Below are 12,385 nucleotides of genomic sequence, written 5' to 3'. Positions count from 1 at the left end.
GGAGCAAGAAACCTATTGCCTTGACTATTAATCGTTGGGGCTGCACTCCCACCAATTGCATACATTTGCCAATGTGTATAATCATTATTCACCACATGAAAATATCCATGTCTACATCTGCAAAAATCACACCGGCTTAGTTTTAAAACAATATCAAAAAAGTAGTTAAGGGACTTGTTTAGCAAATTAAAAACCTATATTATTTAACTTAATTTACCTTGGCATTCTCTGAACAAGACCTTCACCAAAGTGATTGAAGGCAATGGTGACTTGCATGTTCTTGTCTCTCGTGTACGAATCACTGTGTCCCAAAAGCATAACTTTATTGTGGTGCGTCAAGTAGTTGTTAGAGATCGTAATGGCCGTTGATCCATGAATGGCGTCGATCAGACCGTCAGCGCAGTTCGACAACGAGCAGTGGTCTACCCACACGTGTGAGCCACCAAAAATCGAGACGGCGTCACCGTCGGAGGCCGTCCTCCACCCATAATGCGACGGAGAGTCTCTAACGTAAGCATTACCCTTTCTTTTACAGTCGTGGATGTTGATACCGTGGATGATGATGTTGGTCACGTACTGAACCGTGATGCACGCGCCACCAGCGATATGGACGTTCACTCCACGTCCGTCTATGGTCTTGAAAGAGTTCATAATAAGCTCTTCTTTTAGCTTTATGACCATGTCACGAGCAAAGATGATCCAAAGCGGCTCGTCCTGGATCACGGCGTGTCTTAGTGTTCCGGGTTTAGGGTTGACCGCGTCTTTGTCGCTCGAATCCGTCACCACGTAGATTTTGCCGTCACGGCCGCCTATTGCGTGTTTGCCAAAACCGATCGCGCAATCGGCTAGCCGTTGTCGATTTTTCTCCCATTTCGGGTCGCATCTCCAACAGTCGTCTATTGGGTTTCCGGTCCCACATGAGAGCACGCCTAGATTCCTCCTAGACGCATTAATCTTCCTACAAAACATATATACATACACAACAACAATGTTTAAATGTCGTTATTTAATAATGTGGTACAAACTACTACTATAGGGGATTAAAGATTTTTACTCACTCGTTAACTTCTTGAACAACGAGGTCAGGGTGGGAAACGGGAGTGGAGGCAATGAAGGTCGGAGAAAGGACAAGGAGGAGACATGAGAAGAGGGAGAGAGACAAGTGAACAAGTGTCATTCTCATTCTTTGTCTCTCGAGAGGATTTTTTACTTATTAATGAGATTTTTGAATGTGTTTGTTTGTTTGGTGATGGAGGAAATGGTGTGAATGGCTTTGGCTTCTTATAGGAAAATCTCATCATCCTCTTGATTTCTCGATTTTTTAAAAAAATATGGAGGACCCACTCTTTTTAGATTCTTTATTACAAAGACGATTTTTTTTTTTTTTTTTAAATACCTACTTATATTTGGATAGGAATATTAAAAATCATATTCAAGTTGGTTGATTACATAAGTACATGTGTAAGAGTTCTTATGAGCTTTAAAAATTTTAGTGTTTATTGCTTATCAAAAATCTTTAGTTAACCAATATTAGTTTAATTCACCGGCGTGCATTATTTCACCTATGTATATAACAAAAAAACTGATGTATCAGCATTACATAAAGAATATGGACTAGAAAAAGAATCGAACTTTCAACTTCGATTTTTTTTTTTCCTGATATTCTAAGCACATATTTATACACACGCCAAGTGGATAATATAATATGACAACTTAAATGTTTTGATAAAAAAACGGAGTATTCTTTAATATGAGGAGCCTAGTGTATTACTAAGATAATAATGCTAGCTGAATTGGTTGCAATGTTTTGGCTAAAATTAAGGAACGTGATAGAGAATTTACATTCAAAATATAAATAAAACTGTTGAAATTGGTGACACAAACAAAGGTTCATTTTGTGTTCGGGTCATTATTTAGTTTAAGATTTTAAGAGAATCTTATATAATAAGAAAAGGTTTTTTTTCAACTTTTGCTAAGACGATAACACTTGACTTACTATATTTCTGACCCCTCTTTTTTTTTTTTTTGGACCTAATTAACTATAGTTTGGATCTAATTAAGTACAAGTCCATAAAACCAAAAAAAAAAAAACATCAACATTTTCTTCCTCCCTTCTTTAATCAGAAACATATGCAGCCCCCAAGAATCTAGAGCCACCTATATCAGCTGTCGTTGGTTTCATCTCGGAATTATACCAACATTAAATTAAATTTATATGCTTGAATTTTTAGGTTTAATTTATGTGTTTGAATCTTATATAACTTTCACGGAGACAAGCGGAATGAAATTTAAGTAAGATGATGGGATGGTATTATTGAAGTAAATTAGTTTAAATTTTTGAAAAATTGTTTCTATAAAATTAAATTATGAACATAATTATTTAGGTTTGATTTGAAAGAATACCATCATTTTATGCATTGCCTTATTTTCTAAAAACTAAAACATTTACTTTTTATCCTATCATCGATTCAATCTCCAACGAACAACAAAACACTGGTAACAATAGTATCATTGTTCGGATCATCCATTTTTGGGAAGTTACTAACTTTAGAAAAAAATATTATCTTACTAAGTCTTGAATATTTTTCCCACAAATGTAAATTATTTTTACTTTGTTCATCTTTTGACGATTTATGCAATCATTTTAAAATACTTATAAAAGAAAATAAATAATTTCATGTATATTTGATTTTAAAATAATTTAATATATAATTATGTTGGGCGTCAGATTTTTAGAGTATGAGTTGAAAGAAACCTTACTATATTATATCACTAATAATAAAGTAAAGTTTTCCTTTAGAAAGCTCCAAAAGATTGTCATTTGATGCTCTCTTATTTCACAAATGTCATTTTGTTTCTCTTAATTTTTAGTGTGACAAATTTTTTCAATTAACAAATAATTTGATGATTAAATAGTTTAAGGATATAAGATTATAATATTTGGGTTGTATAGGATAATGTTGAGTAATAATTGGCTGTTTTATTTCCACACTTTAATATAAATAATTCACATGATCTTCATATTACATTATTTTATTTCATTTTCAATCCATTTAAAATAAATTAAAGTATATTTTAATATATATATAATTTCTAAATAACTAAATGAGAATTGAATATATATATATATATATATATTTTTTTTTGATAAAGAGATAACTTTATATATTTCTGTTTAAAGAAAGAAGTGAATATATATTTAAATTCATGATTTGATTAGCTAAGATGCCCCTTCATAGATCTATATTTATAATATATAACTCTTGAATATATATTTAAAACAATAGACAATTTAGTTATTAATTCACAATAATGTATTTTTATAAACTTGGCATATTTTTTATTAACTTTTCTATTCTATCTCATTAATCCCATATTTTGTACTAACTCTCATTTTTGTAACTTTCATAATATTTATAGTAATGCAATGAATGATTAATAATAGTATTTAGAAATATTACATATATAAGAAAATATATAAATATATAATGATTGCATATCTATAACTCTCACATAGTTTATGTGACTCCTATAACAATGAAATTCTCCCTCTGTTTTAATTTAGTTGTCGTTTTAGGTTTTCAATGAAAATGTTGGGTGAATATCCCTGTTTCATCCCTGCTGTTTTAAAGATTTAATCAATGAAATTTATAAAATATATTAATAAAAGGTAAAGCAGACAATTTAATAGTCTTTTTTATTTGTGTGAGAAAACCTTAAACGACAAGTAAAAAACCGGAGAAAGTATAAATTATATTTATCTAATTGATATAAAGATTAGTGTATTTATTATCCAATTAAATGATAAATTTTCCATATGCTCTTAACTACAATTTGTCTTATAAATAGAAAGATACACATTTTACTAATTCTGATACAGTATCTCAAATTTTACATAATATTTTTATTTAATTAATATTTTTTTAAAAACAATCTCCAAAATTACAAAAAAAAAATATCTAAAAACAATGTAAAGTAAATCCGTGCGTAGCGGAGCAAATACTAGTAGATACATAAATAATAATACACAAGTTACAAGAACATATGTATATTGATGTTTGATATTCTCTAACTACGTTACCGGTGCTTTTCTTTAAAAATTTGCCCTTTTATAATCTTCTAAGAAAAAAATCATACAACTAACTACGGAGATACTCTTTTGACAAGATAATTAAGCCAGGGATTTGAATTTTTTTTTTAATTGTGGTACCTGAGAACTAGTTAACAGGATGATATCATATCATACGTATTATTTTCTTGGTTTGCACCAGTGAATCTATGCAATTCTTTAAGAGATATTCACCTATTTTAAGGTTCGTCATCCTAACCATCCCTAATAAATTGGATTCTTTGCAAAATCTGACATATCATAAATAAAATCAGTTAACTTTTACATTGGCATGGGTTCTTCCCCTGAAAGTTACCAAATAAATGAGGAAGTCCGCATATGCGTCATCATTAATTATCTCAATTTTTGTTTCTTCTTATAGGATTTATGAATTTTAATGATAATGGGTAACTTCATGATACATACTGATAACCATTCAAATTATAAACTATCAGTGTATAGGACGAAAATACTTTGTTTTTTCTTCACTGAATGAATTATATTAAAAAGGAAGAGTTCAGAAAGGTTACAAATCACAAGATAAAAGACGAGAATGAAATTACAAAGTATGACAACCCGTCCCGTGATCCTACTAGCCCACCGTTAGCTTGCCCTCATGGACTCCGAACTGGCCCTGCAGGGCATCGATCCTAACACCTCACTGTGGACATCCAAATCCACTAGTAGGTTATTGGTGCGCCAGACGTTCCTCGAACCCTGGTCCCCACCCTTTAACAACTTTCCCACAGGACAAACTGTCACCAATTGATCTGCAACAAATTTTTATGTGACAACCTGTCCCGTGACCCCACTAGCCCACCACTAGCTTGCCCCGAGCTAACCCTGCAGGGCATCAATCCTAACCCCTTACTGTGGACAGATCAATTGGTGACAGCTTGTCCTGTGGGAAGGTTGTTAAAGGGTGGGGACCAGGATTCGAGGAACGCCTGGCGCACCAATAACCTATTGGTGGATTTAGATGTGAGTTTCTTTCCACAGTGAGGGGTTAGGATCGATGCCTTGCAGGGCCAGCTTGAGGCCTATGGGGGCAAGCTAGCAGAGGGCTAGTGGGGTCCACAGGACGGGTTGTCACACAGAGACACAATGATCTTTCAATAACCTACAACTAGAAGAGGAAAAGATTATATTGATACATTGTTAAACCAAAAACATCTTGTCTCGAGAGTGATTGAGCTCTCGAAGAACAATAAGGACTTCTCGCATACCAAAGGATGATAACGGGCTTCAACACAAATGGCCATAACAAGAGAATGAAACTTGGCTTTCTCCGCATAAGATGCATCTTTCTCTATAAGTGCTTTGTCAAAGGTCTCCCGGGATGTAACCATAAAATAATCTAAACCCACTTGAACCTTTCAACGCCACAGAGAACAAGTAATTAAGCTAAAACAAGCCTTAATTTTAAATGTTCTAAACTAAGCACAAACCAAGGCTCAATCCCCTAACTAACAAAGAGATATAGTCGAGGATGAGAAACTTAGCCCAAACAAAGGAAACTATAGCCCATACAGGGAAGCTATAGCCCAGACAGGGAAGCTACAATCTGATCAAAGTAAACAGGGACACAAAAAGAAAGCAGTAGAAAAGATGAAGATACCGAGATAATGAAGATTCTACTAAAATACTTATATATTGGTTAAATTTACGAATGTTAACTGTGGAAAAGTAACATATAATATACCACTTTCCTCTTTAGCAACAACTATAAAAGGTTTACAGAATTTTGAGTCCAAATGGTAGCCAAACGCATTGTCAAAGTGCTTATGAGATTTTTTTTGGTAAGAGAGAGAAAGAATAAAAACTGCGGCTGGAGAAAGTAAAGAGTCGCGGTATATATATACAGAAAACGTTTTGGTTAAAACATGCGGTTAAATATGATCATTTACTTACTATTTTAACTGTATGTTTCAAATAAAACAGATATTATTGGATCTTTTATTTTTTGGCCCATCAAAATTCGGTTATTTATGTCAAAAACCGAAAAAATGGGGAACCGAACCGAACCGAATTATTTTTCGGTTCAGTTCGGCAACATTTGGAAAAACAAAAAAAAAACCGAAAACCGATTCAACCGACCAAAAGAACCTAAGTCCCAGGGCTAATTGAGTCTATTAACCGTTTGTTTCTACATATTCGCACTTCTGATTGGTGTCAAGAAAGTGATTTGCGTTCGACTACGTTCCTAATTAACCGCCTCTAAATGTGATTATATTCAACGTTTTACAAGCAAAATCCACAGACATTGCGACGTATGCATGCATATGTACGTATCTCTATAACTTTCAGGATGACTACTTTTTGCTACATGATGAAACAAAGAAACTACCTTGACTACGTGTATATTGTCTTTAATACATGTCCTCTTAGCTACTGATCACGTGTCTACCATCTTTCGAGTCTCTCTATATTCGAACCATCTTTGTGTTAAATTTATGACATATAGGTTTCAGAAATATTAAAAATAAAATCACAATGGTTTACATTTGTCGGTCTATTTAAAAATCTTTAATTATGCTTTTTTTTCTCTGAAGTTTCCCTTTCTAAATCGACAATACATTGAATGATTAAGAGTTAATTAGGACACTAGATTAATTGGCCCCACCCATTTTCCCCACCAATTATTGTTGACTCACGAAATTAACACTATTCATAAATTGATTAGTTTCTGACAAAAGTACTACATCGTAGGACACAGTCGGAACCGGTTTCAGATCCAATAATCGGAAACCGAATTATGGTTTTGGTCAAAAACATATAAAAAAGGGGCACGTTCGTCCATGTGAGCCTGGTCTGGCCACACCCCTGCATTCATAGCTCTCATCACATCTCGCGCGGTCGCGCCACCAGTTTCTAGAAACCGTTTATAATTTTTTGCTCTAATTTGTAAACACAAGCATAATCACATAACTAGAAAGTGAAACAACACGCAACTTGGTACTCACCAAATCCAAACATACTTATTTACTAAATTATTAAAGCCTTACAAGTTCTAACCAACGGTTTTATGCAACACTAAACACACACAATTAGCTTGCTACCATAATTTATAGTTCTCACTTCAAATCCTAAAGCTCACACTCCACCTTGAGACACACGAAATAGTGCAACACTTGCCACATCTCTCATTACTCGTAAAGCCTTCGCCACCCTTAATAGATTTTTTTTTTTTGAACAAAGCGCCACCCTTAATAGATAAGCTTTCACATGTAGATATTTTTATAATCCATCATATTAATAAATTTACGATGTAGAGACAATCATGAACCTACTTATAATCCATTGTAGGTATTTTTCACATGTTTCTTACTAAAAACTTACGATTTTTAGAAAATGTCATATATAAATTTTGTTATTTTCTATAGTTTATGCATCCACATTTTTGAATGTATATATCATCATTCGTTTTGGCTGTAAGTTAGAATATAAACTAAATTTCTATACCGTTGTTCCATATTTTATTACCAAGATACACAAAGACGAAAATTAAAGTCTAAAAGAATACAATTGCCTAAATAAATGGATCTACCGATTTTGTAAGTACCCTAGCTTAAGATAGACGTTTAATGTTTCTATAAAATATTGCAATAGATTAGCCATTTTAAGTAGTCTAATAAGAATCGAATTCGGTTAATTCTTTAATCAAATTTTAATTAAGCACATGAAATTCCAATTGCGGACGATTAGTATACGTCCTTGTACGTACGCAAAACACGATGGCTTGGACACAAGAGGGCGAAACAACTATTTAACTACATGGAAACGCATTCTAATTATTGAGAAATACAAATGATTAGACCAATATTCTGATACTGAATAATAGAATGTTAAACTCTGTTCATACATTAGTCATAGTATAACGAAACTATATATATAAAACACACAAAAACATTTATTATACTGTATGGACATCATTTAGGTATATATAAGAGGTAAGAGCCCTGAAAATATGGTGACATGAAAAAAAAGCGAGTCACATGGCGTTTTCTGAAGCCATGTGCTGATCATGATAGCTTTTATATAATCATCCTATCGCTATTTGACATTTCTTACCATGCATTATTTTTTTCCCCCACTCGAACTATTGTAGTAGTATTTTGGTATATATACTATAATATTAGTGTTGACAAATGATATAAAAAATTAAAACTTGTAACAGCATTTATAAAAGCAGCTATTTGGGTTCTTGTGAGTGTCTATTGAGTAATGACGAGTGACTAGTTAAACTGTTGTTGTTGCCCACTTTGTTCGGTTATCAAAAGTCAACATTTTAATTAGTTCTTCTTATCACTATATTTGATTATCTACTTGATAATGATTATGTATGTAATTAATGTGTCCCAAAATCTCGACGACCCATTTTAACTTTTTTTTTACACTCCGCAAAACTTTCTCTGGAGATGAACTTTTTCATGAACCTTGCTTATTCTACGCACATCACGGGATTGGCTTATTGAAATGACACTTAGGTTTCCGTGAGAGTTTATAACGTAAATCATGAAATTAAAGGAAAGAAAGATTCATATTCTCTAGGTTTCAGAATGTCATTTCAGTTTGTAATGCTAAAAGTTGATTTCATATTCGATCAATAGAAAGCTCGACAAATTAAAGCAGCAAGGGAAATTTTGATTTTGATATATATATGTACTTAAAGAAAATGTCAAACTCTCCAATGATTGGATCATGTGATAGAGTATGCCATCAATACAAAATTATAATCACCCACTCTAATGATTAATCTCTGTAATGGTAAATTAAGTAATGATATCTAAATTTATCAGATATAATCTTTTTAACTTTTCCAATGAGTTTTCATAATTGTATAGATAAGTGTGATGATTATGCATATTGAAAACATTCTATATGTAATGTAATGGTTAATATTGTTAGAATATATTTGTAAAATCTATATCTTTCTAATTATAGTTGCGTATAGTCACACTTTCGAAAACAACCTATATGTTGGATATTTTCGATTGGTTTTAGAAACCTTCCCACACAGGACCTCAGGCCAGATTTCTTCTCATCTGCAAGGTTTATGAGATAGGTTCATCTATGATTTCATACAAAATTTCACTTGATAATTTGCATTCATCCATTTGTTTTCTATACCTTGTTTACTGTTAATGGGTAAAGTGATATAGCTTGTGTTGTGAACATCACGTACCAACCTGTTCTAGTGGTGTCCTGTGATACACCCCTGGCTTAATAATCAGCTACAAATTATAAAAACGCTAAATTGTGAAGCAGAAAATTCAAAAAGAAACATTAAACTGTTGTTCCTTGTACGATTCAATCTAACAAAAGAAACCATAACCATCTTAACTGTTGCTATGTACAACCACTTCTTTAAACATTAGTCAAGATCAATATGAAAAAACCTAAATTAAGAAGATGCTTTTTTTTGTTTCTTTCTCCCACATCTCTAAGAAAGATCAATACCAGCAACTTTGGCTGGTTCCTCTCTTTCCTTTAAATTATCACCGAGCTCCACCCCAAGCTGCCCTCTATCACCAGTCCCGAACGCATAGAGTGTCCCGGACTCGGTCATTACCATTGTATGACCATTCCAATTCCCCGCGTTTGTCAAACTCACATGAACCACACGCTCTTTTGTCCCCTTCAACGACGAAACCAGCTTCGGTGTCAGAGTATCCTCATCCACATCGTCCTGCTAAATCCGAATTATCAAAGACCATTTCCTCGATTCTTGAAACCAAGGAAACAAGAATCCACAGACTATATTACCTGCCCAAGATTGGCTGCTACTCCACTCCCAAATGAGTAAACTTGACCATCATCAGATGCAACAAAGGTTGCGTATGTTCCAGTGGCTACGTGCACAGCTTTAACATCTTTCAATCCATCTACCACCTTAGGAGCCATTTGTAACTCTTCGGTTCCATGACCTAAGCAGCCATGCCGTCCCCAACCCCACGTGCAGACTCGCCCATCTCTCCCAACTACAGCAGCATGCCATGCACCTGCTGAGACCATAACCGGTTCAATGTTTAAAAAACCAAACTGCTCAATCAGACGAGGCTGTGTTTCACAGTCGTCACAACCATGCCCAAGCTTGCCACCCAAACCGCATCCAACTGAGTACACCGACCTAAATAGAAGCAAGAAAATGGCAATGGTAAGCACATATAATTAAACTCGGTTAAGAACAATGGAAACGTTTCAAGGACTCACATGCCGGTGGTTTGAAATGCCAAAGCAAGGAGATAGCAAAAGCCAGCAGCAATTTGCACGACAGGGATGTTCTCCAAGGCCCCCAACAGAGGTTGAGGCAACGAACAGCTATGGTCAGTATCGTGACCGAGTCTTTCATCGCTTCCCCATGATAATGTATAGACTCTGCCTTCTCTCGACAAAACCGCCGTGAAGTAGTTTCCTATCGCAGCTTGTACCACAAAGATGTCCGTCAAGGACTTGACCCGCTGAGGAGTTGTGATCAGCTTAGTTTCTTGGACTTCTGACTTAGATTTGCTAAAACAATCTTTTCCAAAGGCATAAACTTCACCAGCATCACTGATTAATATTGTTCTATCAGTGCCAACAGCTGCTTGAATGATCCGGATCCCGTCAAGTGATCTGCAACACAATGTACCTCCAATGAACTCAACCTTTTTGACTATTTAGACCAAACTGAATCATCAGAGAAAAGAGTAACCTGATTGGTCGAGGCTGCCAAGAGTCTTGAGTGGTTCCCAGACCAAGTTGTCCTGAACCATTAAATCCGAAAGAGTAGACAACACNAACTCGGTTAAGAACAATGGAAACGTTTCAAGGACTCACATGCCGGTGGTTTGAAATGCCAAAGCAAGGAGATAGCAAAAGCCAGCAGCAATTTGCACGACAGGGATGTTCTCCAAGGCACCCAACAGAGGTTGAGGCAACGAACAGCTATGGTCAGTATCGTGACCGAGTCTTTCATCGCTTCCCCATGATAATGTATAGACTCTGCCTTCTCTCGACAAAACCGCCGTGAAGTAGTTTCCTATCGCAGCTTGTACCACAAAGATGTCCGTCAAGGACTTGACCCGCTGAGGAGTTGTGATCAGCTTAGTTTCTTGGACTTCTGACTTAGATTTGCTAAAACAATCTTTTCCAAAGGCATAAACTTCACCAGCATCACTGATTAATATTGTTCTATCAGTGCCAACAGCTGCTTGAATGATCCGGATCCCGTCAAGTGATCTGCAACACAATGTACCTCCAATGAACTCAACCTTTTTGACTATTTAGACCAAACTGAATCATCAGAGAAAAGAGTAACCTGATTGGTCGAGGCTGCCAAGAGTCTTGAGTGGTTCCCAGACCAAGTTGTCCTGAACCATTAAATCCGAAAGAGTAGACAACACACTTTGATGTCACGGCAATGCTATGACCAGGACCTGCAAGTGCTTGTGACTTCTCCCGCCTGCAACCAAATTCACCAGCTAACAAGAAGTTTAAAACCAGCTTCCACGAGCCTCCGCATTTCCTTTTCATTTCTTGGCGTTCTTCATCTCCCATACATTTAAAGATCACCCTCTTTTGGCAAATGTCGAGAGCTGCAAGCTCTGAGATAGAAAGGTCAAAGTCAGGGGAGAAGTTTGCCGGCTTCCTGAAGAAGGAGCATGTTGCCTGAGGATAACATCAATCAGATAGCATCAACACACAAGAAACACAGAATCAAAACCATGTAAGAAAGATTAGAATTTATCACTCGCCTCGAGTTTCGCAAGGTCCCGAGGACCCAAATCACATGTTGTCAGAACATGAAGGACAATGGAAGGAACAGAAGCCAAGAAGAATTCTCCAGGAACAGAACTCCCAAGGCAGTGACGTTTTAGACGCAGAAATGAAGGAAATGGCAATTCCATTGCAGTGATGGGATTCTCTGGAATGATGCTATGTAGTTGTAACGTAGCAGGGCTACTACCACTTGATGTTGTAGTATCCATTTCAGTGCCCAAACTGTTTATATCATTCACTAAAAAACACCAAAACATTGTTCACTCCTATGATCCTAAAAGCCAAAATCTTCAGGCATATATATACATATTGTAGTAATAAAAAGAGCTACCTTTGAAATGCAAAGTGGGGATGATGATTGAAGAAGACGTTTAAATTTTGCCCGAGACAAAATGCTGTCCATGTTTTAGCCAATAAGATCACAAAAAACAGATCATCAAGATCAAAACTTTTTGTAAGTCCAGTAAAATAAAACAACGAGATCATTAGATTAACACACAAGACAAACCCAGATCA

The 12,385-nt window shown here is 35.3% G+C and overlaps 2 protein-coding genes across 6 annotated transcripts in view; both read right to left on the bottom strand.

The window, feature by feature from the left end:
* The window catches only part of LOC104701382 (probable pectate lyase 5), a 6,477-nt gene extending 5,215 nt beyond the window's left edge, over window positions 1-1,262 (bottom strand). The window contains exons 1-3 of the mRNA XM_010417060.2: window positions 1,059-1,262; window positions 218-958; window positions 13-117 (exon numbers count right to left, since the gene is read on the bottom strand). Coding sequence (XP_010415362.1) covers window positions 13-117; window positions 218-958; window positions 1,059-1,183 — 971 coding nt within the window. The 5' untranslated portion in view covers window positions 1,184-1,262. The remainder of the gene's footprint in view (window positions 1-12; window positions 118-217; window positions 959-1,058) is intronic.
* Window positions 9,366-12,385, bottom strand: part of LOC104701381 (E3 ubiquitin-protein ligase HERC2) — a 4,505-nt gene continuing 1,485 nt past the window's right edge. For 2 of the 5 annotated variants that reach the window (XM_010417059.2, XM_019227680.1), the window contains exons 2-7: window positions 12,201-12,264; window positions 11,845-12,107; window positions 11,409-11,758; window positions 10,928-11,329; window positions 9,875-10,238; window positions 9,366-9,800 (exon numbers count right to left, since the gene is read on the bottom strand). In XM_010417059.2, coding sequence (XP_010415361.1) covers window positions 9,552-9,800; window positions 9,875-10,238; window positions 10,928-11,329; window positions 11,409-11,758; window positions 11,845-12,078 — 1,599 coding nt within the window. In that variant the 5' untranslated portion in view covers window positions 12,079-12,107; window positions 12,201-12,264 and the 3' untranslated portion in view covers window positions 9,366-9,551. Of the gene's footprint in view, window positions 9,801-9,874; window positions 10,239-10,321; window positions 10,724-10,802; window positions 10,861-10,927; window positions 11,330-11,408; window positions 11,759-11,844; window positions 12,108-12,200; window positions 12,265-12,385 lie in introns of all 5 variants that reach the window. The other 3 variants (XM_010417057.2, XM_019227682.1, XM_019227681.1) reach the window with 3 other exon arrangements.

This window comes from Camelina sativa, chromosome 7, assembly GCF_000633955.1.
Source record: "Camelina sativa cultivar DH55 chromosome 7, Cs, whole genome shotgun sequence".
Taxonomy (NCBI): domain Eukaryota; kingdom Viridiplantae; phylum Streptophyta; class Magnoliopsida; order Brassicales; family Brassicaceae; genus Camelina; species Camelina sativa.
The sequence above is the reverse complement of the archived record's forward strand: the minus strand, read 5'-3'. Positions and strand labels throughout refer to the sequence as shown.